This window comes from Notechis scutatus, chromosome 4 (assembly GCF_049901735.1).
Source record: "Notechis scutatus isolate UNSWTSFEM ecotype Mainland chromosome 4, rNotScu1.2, whole genome shotgun sequence".
NCBI lineage: Eukaryota > Metazoa > Chordata > Lepidosauria > Squamata > Elapidae > Notechis > Notechis scutatus.
In genome coordinates this window covers 54,032,168-54,044,762 of record NC_142012.1, presented here as the reverse complement: position 1 = coordinate 54,044,762, position 12,595 = coordinate 54,032,168, and the positions used below count along the sequence as shown (strand labels likewise).

General features: G+C 41.9%; 1 protein-coding gene across 2 annotated transcripts in view; it reads right to left on the bottom strand.

Moving 5' to 3' along the window:
• Window positions 1-12,595, bottom strand: part of UGDH (UDP-glucose 6-dehydrogenase) — a 28,673-nt gene that overhangs the window by 3,814 nt on the left and 12,264 nt on the right. The window contains exons 4-9 of one of the 2 annotated variants that reach the window (XM_026675322.2): window positions 12,180-12,380; window positions 11,900-12,097; window positions 11,574-11,721; window positions 9,593-9,687; window positions 4,769-4,899; window positions 2,748-2,881 (exon numbers count right to left, since the gene is read on the bottom strand). In XM_026675322.2, coding sequence (XP_026531107.2) covers window positions 2,748-2,881; window positions 4,769-4,899; window positions 9,593-9,687; window positions 11,574-11,721; window positions 11,900-12,097; window positions 12,180-12,380 — 907 coding nt within the window. The remainder of the gene's footprint in view (window positions 1-2,747; window positions 2,882-4,768; window positions 4,900-9,592; window positions 9,688-11,573; window positions 11,722-11,899; window positions 12,098-12,179; window positions 12,381-12,595) is intronic. The other variant, XM_087965813.1, reaches the window with a different exon arrangement.

The following is a 12,595-nucleotide window of genomic DNA, read 5'->3' as shown; positions in this document are numbered from 1 at the left end:
AAAACAAAATACAAAAAAACCATCTTTTTTGAAAATAGCATGGTCCCAGCTTATCACTTCTTCATACAGACACAAAACTCAATTTCATGCTCATTTTTATATTCTATTCCATATCTTATTACCATTTTATATTTTCTACCTAGTTTTTCCCCTCTTCTAATTTTCTCAACTTTGTTTTAATTATCTCAATTCAAATCATTATATTTATACTTTTGTCTGTCCTGTTACAATTTCACATTATCTTTTCTTATTAAGCAAATTTTTCCCTATAGTTACCAATTAGAGTATGACATCTTTATATCCTTTAATTTTATCCATTCAAGCTCTTATTTAAGCTTCAATGTATAGCTTTAAGATTATAGCATTCAATATAATACATAACTTCCAATTGAATTCTGCTTGGTACATTCTTAAAATAGACACTATATTCTTAAAAAGAAAAAATTATATATATATGTAAATAAAACACATTCCATTCCAATTCAATTCTATCATTAATATGCATTAAAATCTTAACATCTTTAACATTTCTTTTCAATTGAATATCATACTTCCTTGGGAACACTTATAAACTTTCCATAGTTAATTCTTTTTCCCCATATTTCTCACTTATATTTTTATAAATCATTACTAATAATTAAAAATGTTCCCTTTTAATTCTCTCAATCATTTTAATTCATTTATTTATTAACAAACATCCCACTGCATTACAATAAATATTTTATCCATCATCATATTTTCTAAAGTTATTTCTATTTGTAATATAACAAAGCTATCTTATGTACCTTTGCAGAATCCCTTTTACAATTAAATTTTCACCCATTATCTCTAAACAAACTTATGGTTACAATCCTTGTATCTTTTCCCTGTTTCTCCGTTTCTTGTTTCTGCCTTTTACAACTTCTTTTCCTTGCCTTCTTCCCCCTCTTCTTCTCCCTCCCCTTTTTACCCCCTCATCCCTCTACTTCTAACTCTCTCATCTGTAATCCCTCTTTCTGTTGCTTTCTAATATTATACTTATCTTTCAAATTGTTCTTCTTGTTTTTGGTTGTTTTTTCTAATCTTAAACCTTTCACTCTCTTTCCCCCTTTTCTCCCCCCACTTAAAATTATTTGATCATTAAAGATGGCTTCTTCTTTGTCCCAATCTTCTTGTTCTGCAAGCGTTTCTTGTTGCTTCTCATAGTTCCAGATCTCCATTTCTAAGAAGCCAAAAGAACTTCTCCCTTCTTGTGCGTCTTCTTTCCATTTTTTAAGTTCCGTTTTCAGTTCTTCTAAGAGTGATACCATTTTAAAAACTTTTAAACAACCACCCAGTTAATTTTAGTCATCTAGATGCAAAAACCAAAAATCACCAAGTAATCCAAATAATCCAAGGCTGTTTCTATTTGCTTCTTTTTTCCACTTTCTCTTATTTCTATTATTTTGTTACCAAGTTTCCATTAAAATGTATCTTTGAGGAATCTTGTTAAAGTTTCACTGTAAGTTCCTTTAAATTACAGTTCCATTCCTTAATTCCAGGCAGTCTCCTCCATTTTTCCAGATCCTGCCCTTTATTCTTTTTTTCTCTCCTTTCCAGCTTTTAAAAACTTTTAAATGTCCAGAAATCTTTATTTATCCCTTTGACTTTTATTTTCAGCTTAGATGCCTATTAATGTCAAAGTGGATTTTTTTTTCAGTTTCTTGCTTAAGTCTCTTAGCTGTCAGTATAAGGAAGGGAAGAAAAAAAACCTAATCCTTTCCCTTCTCTCTCTCCTTCGCAGCTTCAAAATCTTCTTTGGAAACAATGTTGTTAAGTTTAAATTCCAGGGTACCTTATTCGTTGCTTTTGCTGTTTGACCCGGTCAACCAAACTTTCTCTTCTTATCTTCCTCCTGCACATTCTTTTCTGGTCGAGTTCTTCTTTGTGGTGGCCATTTCTGACCACCGCTACAACCGCCTTCGAGAAAGGGAGTAATGGCCAGCTGGGGAGGAGAGATGTGGCTCTCCTCAACCCTGCAGCCAGTCTCCCCCCTCTTTACCAACTCTACGGGATGGCTTAGCCCCGAAACCAGCCGGCTCGGGGTGCTCCAGCGGCGAGCACGGATCGAAGCCTCGGAGAGACGAGGTTTCGGTCTGTTGCCGAAGAAGCTCAAACCGGAAGTCCCCAAGGGTTACCTGTATGTTAAGGTATTGAGATTTAAGAGCTGACCAGCTTCTGTAAGGCTGATGCAATGTAAGGCTGAATCAGCATGGGTATTGCCGTTTTAAGACTATGAGTGGGTCCACAGAAGTCTTTACCACTTTAAGAGGTGTTTATATAAGGCAGCCATTAGAGGGTGTGCTTCTCTCTCCTTGTATTCCTACTCCATTGTAGAGTTCTCCATGCAGAGTTAAGAAGATTGATTGCCTGCCAGGTATTTGCCTACCACATTATTTCTGTATATGTCTTGTATATAAACCACAGTTAAATGTTTAAGCCTCTGTGTGCTGTGTTTTGCTCCTGGGTTGTCTCATAATAGTAGTCACGCTGCAAATCCTCTGACACTGTATTTTTTAAAAAATTCAATTACAGGATGCAGGTAGCGACCAGTTTATTCTATGGTCAATGATCACTCCAGTTCTTTTCTCTTCCCAATTTTGACATGCATTATGAAAAAAGCTTTTAAATATTCTGATTTTTTTATTTTTTATTTTGTTCATCTCACTTATTTTAGACTTGTCTCCTTTCTGAGATTCAAACATTTGTAGAAAGCTCATCCCACTCACCTTGGTCATCCTCAGACACACCTGGGTGAGAAAGATCCAGAATGATTTGCTCTTTCAGTACTTTGGGATCATAGATATGGAGTCTGGCACCTTCGTCCATTAAATATTTGCTGATGTAGATACTGGACGATTCTCTAAAAATAAAACGTACAACGTCCTGAAATCCTTACCTCTGTTAACCATCATCTACAGTTTTGTTAGGGATAACATTGTTTACCCTAACTGGTTTGGGTAAAAATAATAAATAAGGTATCATGGTTTGTTAGTTAAAGTGTGTGTAACTTTAACTGCAAGAATGTAATTAAGGGTGTGGTTGTAAAAGCACTATATAAGAAGCGAGGCAATTCCAGCTCACTCTCTCTGGCTTACCGATCCCTAATTACTGGATGGATTGATGACTGCGTTCTTGTAGGAGTGTTGATTTTTTCTCAACTGAGAGAAGATAAAGATTGACTGATTTATTGTAAGTGAACTGACATTGGCTATTCAACACGGACTTTGCAAATAGAGTATCCCTGACAAGACTTGACTGAAATTGATATATGACTAATGGACCGTTACATTTGACTATGCTATAATTCTTAAATGGAATAAACAATATTTTTGATAGCACAAGCGTATCTGTATTTTTACTGCGTGTTAACTAGAAAAACTTATCTCACACATTTACCTGTCTTCCTATCTGACTTCGCTGCACATTCTGTTTAGTTTGTTTTCCTTAACACCCGTTGGGGAATCCAGGCTTAACAAGTTTGACCTAGGACACCTTCTTGGAACTGCTGAAAGAAGGCTCCACACCCATTTACACCACTCAGATGACCCTGAAGACACAGATAAACTTCCAAGTGGCCTCAACAACCCTCTAAAAGGACGCAAATGACCAGCTGTCTGCAAGGAGTATAAATCCTTCCATTCCCCACCATCCGGCCAGAGCTGAAGAAGCTTCTGGGATGAGAAGCGAAACATCTTCAAAGGAAAACCAAGAAAGTCCAGTGGCCTCTTGAAAAAAAAAAAGGCACCTTTGGGACGAAAAGAAGATGCTTAATTTGACTCACTTTTATGACCGTTGCAGTGTCTCCCGGGATTACGTGATCCCCCTTTTGTGACCTTCTGACCAGCAAAAAGTCAACAAGGAAGCCAGATTCATAACCACCGTGTGACGAACTTAAGAACTGCAGTGATTTACTTAACAACCGTGGCAAGAACGGTCGTAAAATGGGGCAAGGACTCACTTCTCAAATGTCTCGCTTAGCCATAGAAATTTTGTTCTCAGTGGTGGTCGTAAGACGAGGACGGCCCGTCATTTGCGGCTTCAGGGGTGTGAGGTACAAAATGTCCCATCTGGTTTTTGAACACACACACACCCTCCAAAGGAGACAAACCCCCAAATTTCCGCCCTTTCCCACCTTCCCTGCTTTTTGACGTGGGGGGGGGGGGAAGTGGGAGACACTTATTTCACTTGGAAAAATGGGGGATTTCCCTCCCCCCAAAGGTTTGGGTCTCTCATCCGCTTTGGCAGTCAAGGCTCATGAGCTGAAAGGATTCGTTTAGTGACAATTCGAAGTTACCCCCCCCCCAAAAAAAGGGGGCTTATGACCACTTTACACTTATGACCGCTGCCACTTCCTCAAGGTCATGTGATCAAAATTCAGGGGCTTGGCGACTGGCACGATCCATTCCCGGGATCACAATTCCCCTTTTTGCGACCTTCCAACCAGCAAAGGTTAATGGAACAAGCCAGGCTTACTTAACAATCCAAGGTTTGTTACTAATGATTGTACGGATTCACTTCAACAACGGTGGCAGAGAAGGTCTTAATATGGAGCACAAACCTCCCTGAATGAATGTTTCGCTTAGCCACATGAATTTGGGGCTCCACTGTGGTTGTTAAATCAAGGACTGACTGTAATCCCTCCTCACTTCTGACTGACACCAATCCTGGTCTGCATTTCGCACAGCCAGATTGGGGGTGTTGGAATCTGTAGGCCAGGGCCTGCGGCTCGAGTTCCCCTCCTTTTTACCTGGTATCTCCTGTGTCCTTTTTGAATGCAAATCCCAAAATAGCAATCTTCTTATCAGTGACCGTGTTGAAGAGGCTATCGATGATACGGGAAGCAAATCTCCTTCGTTGATAGTCATTCATGTCAATCACCTGCCATTATGGGTTGAAAAAAAGAAAAGGAGAAAGAGAGAGAGTAAGGCCTCCTTCTTTGTAAACATCAAATGAAATTCAATTGTTTTTCCTTTGCGTCCAAGTTTATAAAAACCCAAAGGCTGGGGAAATTTATGCTGCTCAGAGGTATAAATAAATCTATATACATAAAAGCGAAAGACCACTCACACATCATTACAAAATCTCCAGAATCGCCTACAGACTTGAAATTTGGCACGTATGATCCTCTCGGCTTCTAGGTACTCACTAAGAAAGGATTTTTCGAAATGACCACCAGAGCATTAGTATTTTGTATATTATTATTATTATTAACATGCTCTGATGCTAAGGAGTTCTACTCCCCCTCCCCACCTGGAAAGAAATCTGTTCCAAATGCAAAACACAAAAGCAGAGGAGAGGAGTTTCAGTTTCAGAGCATCAAGCAGCTTTAGTATAGAACAGTTGAGCTAAACCACGCCCAGGCTCCTTGCTGTCTCCTTCTTTCTCACACAGCAAATACTTTTTCAGTTTCCGGGAAAAGACCCAAACACACCTAGACATACATACCTACATACATACGAACACAGTACAGAAGCCTGATGATGGCAGATGAGATTCTGCCGAACTATAATGACATGGGAAAATACCCAAACAAAGCTGAATACCGTGTGTGTGTCTGTGTGTGTGTGTGTGTGTGTGTGTGTGTGTGTATATATATATATATATATATATATATATATATATATATATATATATATATATATATATATATATATATATATATATATATATATATATAAATTTATCTTTGGTTATTCGGGTTTTCTCCCACGTAAAATTGGAAGTATCTAGGCGACGTTTCGATGAAGTCTCATTGATCATCTTCAGGCTTGTGTCTTCGGCTTTGTGCTTCTCGGAGTAATGTGAGCATGCAGCTGCTTCTTCCTTTTAACTGCTAGTGGGGGTGTGACTTGATTGAATGGGGGCTTGGCTGTGTTCTGATTGGGTGGGGGGTGTTCTCATTGGTTGGGGGTTTGGCTGTGTTCTGATTGGCTGGGGGTGTGTTCTGTTCAGGTGGGGGCTTGGTTGTACTCAGGTTAGTCTTAGTTGCTGGGGGATTTGAGCTGGTGAGCTGTGATCCTGTTTGGCTTCGCGTTCGTGGTCGTGCTGCATCTTCATGGTGGGGTCAGTTCGCTTCATGTATGGCTCGGAGGGGTTTGAAGCGGGTAGTGATGCAGCTGCGGTACGGCTTCTGGTCCGTGGTCGTGTCTCATCATCTGTGTGGGTGTGAGTCTGTATGTATGTATGTATGTATGTTTGTGTGTGTGTGTGTGTGTGTGTGTGTATATACACACACACACACACATATATTAAGAACATAGTATGAATTTTAAGAATGTACTAAGCAGAATTCGATTGGAAGTTATGTACTATAATGAATGTTATAATTTTAAAGGCATAAGTTGAAGTTTAAATAAGAGTTGAATGGATAAAATCAAAAGATATAAAGGTGTCATACTCCAATTAGTAACTACAGGGGAAAATTTGTTTAATGAGAAAAGATAATATGAAATTGAAACAGGGCAGACAAAAGTATAAATATAATGATTAGAAAGACATTGAAACTTAGAAAAAGATATATAATTGAATTTAGATATGAGATAGTTAAAAATAAAGCTGAGAAAACCAAGGGAGGGGAAAAATTATGGAGAAAATGTTAAAATAGTAATAAGATATGGAATAGAACACAAAGATGAATATGAAATTGAGTTTGTGTCTGTATGGAGAAGTGATAACCCGGGACCATGCTATTCTTAAAAAAAGATGTTTTATTTGTATTATGTTTTTGTGAAAACCCAGATAAAATTAATAAAGAATTGGTGTAGGGTCTGCTTGGGCGGTGAGTTGGACTACAGGGTCCCTTCCAACTCTGTTAATCTGTATCTAAATGTACAAATTCTCACCAAGTATATGCAAGGGCTGCACCTGATTGCCAAATTTTATGAGATGCGTATGTCCAGGTTTATACATACCTATTCTTGAATGGACATGTGCGCACACATACATAGGTACACATACACAAACACACACACACACACTTTTTCTCATTGTGAGGTCCTTGGTGCTCTCTGAGCTTGGTTGATTTCTTGCAGATGTTTCATTACCCAACTAGGTAGCATTATCAGTGCTAGAAAGGATAATGTTTATGTATATCTATAAACAGACACACCATTCTCATATAACACTGAAGTTACCTAGCTGGGTAATGAAACGTCCACAAGAAAACAACCAAGCTCTGAGAACTTCAAAGACCATCCAATACATAATTTCAGGTTATTTTCCTTTATATTTAGGAATTTATGTTTAAGACAGACCTGCTTGTTTATGTATTAGAGAAGAGGCTACAAATAGCTTAAAAACAATAAATATCCAATAAAAATCATCCCCGGAGGAAGCCTTTTTTTAAGGATGGGGAGTTGTAAGAGGTTGATGCTTGAAATCTCCATGTAAAATAGAACCAGTTTCTGCCCATGTTGTGAAGACACATAATGGCCTATGATGGGGGCCTATGCTTCTGTTATTTGCACCAAAATAGAATAGAATAGAATGGAATGGAATAGAATAAGGAATAGAGTAGAGAGTAGAGTAGAGTAGAGTAGAGTAGAGTAGAGTAGTAGAGTAGAGTAGAGTAGAGTAGAGTAGAGTAGAGTAGAGTAGAGTAGAGTAGAGTAGAGTAGAGTAGAATAAGGGAATAGAATAGAATAAGGGAATAGAATAGAATAAGGGAATAGCATAGAATAGAATAGAATTAGGATAGAATAGCACAGCGGAGGGTGGGAATGAAGGGGGAGGCAGGGGAAGGATACCCTGTTGGTACAAAGTGGGTGGGTGGGTGAGCGGGAGTGTGCGGGCATGGACCGATGGCGGTCCGTGTTTTTTTTTTTCCCCAAGCCGGGAAACTTGGACAGAGGGTGGGTGGGTGGGGAAGAAACAGAACAGGCTTGCACTCTTTCCCCGGTTGCAATCCGGATTAAGGAGTCACCTGCACCCACCCACCCACCCACTCTGGGGTCTGGGACACCCCCCCAGCAGCCTTCTGTAGCTTGGCAAGGGGCGCACATGCATGGAGTCGTAACTGGGGTTAGGGGTCGTGGGTGGGTGGGAAAATGGCATGCACCCTTCCCCCCCTGCTCCACTCGGACTTGCTTGGGCAGGTCCCTCTGGTGCAGCGGGCTCAATGGGGTGGACCTGCGGGGCTGGCACCTAGAAAGCAGCAGTGGTGGCACATTTGAAAAGTAGAGCAAAGCCAGAGGTCAGTAATTTTTGCTGCAAAGAATCACAAAATCTGGGCTGTGCACAAGAAGGGACACACGTCAATGCAATTCAATGCAACCCAGTCACATGACCACCAAACCACACCTACCCAGCCATGTGACCACCAAGCCACACCCACTCAGTCATGTGACCACCAAGCCATGCCCACCCAGTCACATGACCATCAAGCCACACTCTCAAATTAGGCCACACCCACAGAAATTTGAATCCTACCCCTGGGTGGGGGGCACCAAGGATGAGTTTGTAGCACCAAGGGAGCGGTGGACTGAAAAAGTTTGGGAACCAGTGGAATAAGGGAATAAGGAATAGAAGAGAGGAGAGGAGAGGAGAGGAGAGGAGAGGAGAGGAGAGGAGAGGAGAGGAGAGGAGAATAAGGGAATAAGGAATAGAAGAGAGGAGAGAGGAGAGGAGAATAAGGGAATAAGGAATAGAAGAGAGGAGAGGAGAGGAGAATAAGGGAATAAGGAATAGAAAGAGGGAGAGGAGAATAAGGGAATAAGGAATAGAAGAGAGGAGAGGAGAGGAGAGGAGAGAGGAGAGGAGAGGAGAGGAGAGGAGAGGAGAGGAGAGGAGAGGAGAATAAGGGAATAAGGAATAGAAGAGAGGAGAGGAGAGGAGAATAAGGGAATAAGGAATAGAAGAGAGGAGAGGAGAGGAGAATAAGGGAAAGGAATAGAAGAGAGGAGAGGAGAATAAGGGAATAAGGAATAGAAGAGAGGAGAGGAGAGGAGAATAAGGGAATAAGGAATAGAATAGGAGTGGAGTGGAGTGGAATAGAACAGAATAGAATGAATTCTTTATTGGCCAAGTGTGATTGGACACACAAGGAATTTGTCTTTGGTGCAAATGCTTTCAGTGTACATAAAAGAAAAGATACATTAGTCAAGAGTCAAGAATCATTAGGTGCAACACTTAATCATAGTCATAGAGTATGATAAGCAATCAAATCATACTAGGAAACAGTCAATATAAATCGTAAGGATACAAGCGACAAAGTTACAGTCATACAGTCACAAGTGGGAGGGGAGGAGTGATAAGGAGTGATGAGAAGATTAATAGTAATAGTAATGCAGACTTTGTAAATAGTTGGACAGTGTTGAGGGAATTATTTGTTTCGCAGAGGGATGGCGTTTGGGGAAAAAACTCCCCTTGTGTCTAGTTGTTCTGGTGTGCAGTGCTCTATAGCGTCGTTTTGAGGGTAGAAGTTGAAACAGTTTATGTCTGGGATGTGAGGGATCTGTAGATGTTTTCACAGCCCTTCCTAGCAAAACATCCAAGAATACGATGGGGACCAAATTAGAGTAATCCCATTCCCTTAAGTCTTTGAGTTCCCTCCCACAGCTCACCTTTGCCTTACCTGTTGCCAATAGCGAGCCACTTCAGGTAAGTTCAACGCCTCGCAAAGGTAAACCAAATTCAGAACATCTTTTTGGAAACAGCTCCCGCCAAATCCTGTGGGGACAAAAACAGGAATTGAGTCTCACTTTCAAGGACGACAGTTTTTTAAAAAGAATATTTTCAAGTACCTCTCCCTTCTTCCTAGAATGGCCTTTTGCCCTTGTCTACCTGAGGTGAACAGATTTAAGAAATATGGGGCGTCTCTTCTGCATTTGCTCCACATTTGTGGGACGGCCTGAACGAACCTTTCCTTAAGCGCACATTTAATACGATATCCCATTTCTGTACAGGTAGTCCTTGACTTACAACAGTTCACTTAGTGGCCGTTCGAAGTTACAGTGGCACTTATGACTGTTTTTCACCCTTATGACCGCTGCAGCATCCCCATGGTCGCGTGGGTTACATTCGGACGCTTGGCAACTGGTTCATATCCTGCTGCGCCCAATGTTTACTACCTACCATGTTTCCCTGAAAATAAGACCCTGTCTTATAATGTTTGTTGCCACCAAAAAAGGCACCAGGTCTTATTTTCGGGGGACATCATCCACTGACTAGCCTTACTTTCGTGCGTTGCCCCCGGCCTCCTTTTCGCTGTCAGAGGCCTTCAGGAACTTCTTCTTCTGTGGCTGGCAAGGCTTTCCTGAAGGCCTCTGCAGCCGATAACTGAGCTCCGGATCGATCCAGAGCTGTGTTATCACTTACAGGGGCTGTGATGACCCAAAGGGGCATAGCACAAAAGCAACAAATTCCACAAAAATATGTAAAGTCCCTTTAATACCCCCAACTTGGCCCCCAATGTCCGGTTATCATTGGCTGGAGAAAAAACTCTCCCAAGAACAGTTTTTAAAGGGGAGAAATTTAATCCAAACCAAAAGTACATATAAATTATAAATAAAACCCAACACAAACTACGCTGCAGCAATTAACCAGACAGGGCAGGATAAGGAATTGCAGACTTGAAAAGATAACGAAACACACAGAGTTGGGAGGATGACAGAACCCAGATAAGACTTGACAAACCAAAATATTTCACATTTTGCTTCCAGCAACTTTGCTGTGTGCAGTTTGCCCTTTTAAAGTTTTCACAGCTGCAGCCAATGAAGGGGATCAGGGCCCTTTCCTCCCCCGAAAAGCACACAATTCACGTTGCTCCCTTCTCCGTTCCTCCCTGCATGCCCTAAGATAAAGAGGGGATGGGCCTGGGTCTTCCTCTGAATGCCCAGCCAGAGTGTGCCCTTCCCCAGTTTCCTCCACAACCACTGGAGCCATACTCCTACTCCCTGTCTGCTGTTCCACCTCTCCCTCAGAATCAGATTCCAACAGGGGCATGACAGAGGCCTTCAGGAAAGCCTTGCCAGCCTTGCCGGATGCAGAAGAAAGGGGCCAGCCATGCAGCTGTCAGGGTGTGCGAGGCCTGGCTACAACTGTCCAAAGGTAAGTAGTAGGGCAACTCCATACACACCCATCCCCATCCTAGTTTAATTTTTTCCCGTCCACTCTGGAGTGGGTGGGATCTTAATTAGGGCTTATTTTGGGGGTAGGGCTTATATTGGGCGCGCGTGTAAAAAAAATCAGGCTAGGACTTACTTTCGGGGTAGGTCATATTTTCAGGGAAACACGTTATTTATAGCATCTCCTTCATGTACTATTTATTTAATATTGGTATTCCTTTTATAAGATTCATAAATTACTCAAATTAAAGTGAAGTCTGTTTAGTGACCGTTCAAAGTTCGAACGGCACTGTAAAAAGTGACTTAGAATTGGGTTTTTTTCACACAACCCCCGCAGCAGCCCCGTGGTTTCCAAATTTGGACGCTTGGCACAACTGAACTCATATTTATGACGTTTATATGTATGATGTCCCGGGGTCACGTAATCCCCTTTTTACGACCTTCTGACCAGCAAAATTCCACAGGGAAGCCCGATTCTTCAGAACTTACCAACGCTGGCCTTCAAGAACTTGTTTCCAATTCTTTGATCCATTCCGATGGCTCTGGCCACCTCTTCGACATCGGCGCCCGTGGCTTCACACAGGGCACTGATGGAGTTGATACTGGAAATCCTCTGAGCGAGGAAAGCGTTGGCTGCCTTGAAACAAACAGAAAGCAAAGCACAACATTGTTTCAGTTGAAATGCAGGAACCAGGCAACAAGGCTAACCCACCGAGGTCCCTTCCAACTCTGTTCTTCTGTAAGAACTTTGAATGGATGCTAAATGAAAAGATTGTAAATCGAGGACTACCAGTGGGCCATTCTACGATACCAACCAGTTTGGAGAGCTCCGAAGACCACGTATTCGTGGTCAGGATCTTCACTCGGGGCACCCACTGCTCGTAGACGGCACTCAATGCCCGGACGGCTTTTTGCCCCTCGGGGGTCTCGTCTCCCCCTATCAATACGCGGTCTGGATTCTTGAGGTCGTTGACAGCCGTGCCCTCCGCTAAAAATTCCGGGTTGGACAAGACCTGCGAGCCAAGGACAAAGACCGATTTCCAGGCGCACAGATGAGAAGCACCTTGCTTCGGTTCCCGATTCTCAATATTTTACCTGCAGATTTAAATTTGGTTTGGTGTTGGCATCGAATATGCGGCGGATGCTCTCCGCAGCCCGCACAGGTACGGTGCTTTTCTCAGTCACAATTTTATAACCGTTGGAGTTCTGCACGATCCGTCTTGCGCAAGCCTCAATATATTTCAGGTCCGCAGCCCGGCCTTTCCCCATTCCGTAGGTCTTCGTGGGCGTATTAACCTAGGTTAAAAGATTGCTTGAAAGAGGGGACATTCTCAGGAAAAACCACCTGTTACTTCCTGGGCTTTAGGAACAACTTTAGATCACTAAGAAAATTGTGGTCTTATTCTTGTTAAGAGCTGGAGAAACACTTAGTGCATCTGAAGTCCTTCACTTTCAAGTATTGTCAGTTTGTCAGAATCCACACTCTACCGCCAAAGTTTGCCCGCCCATAG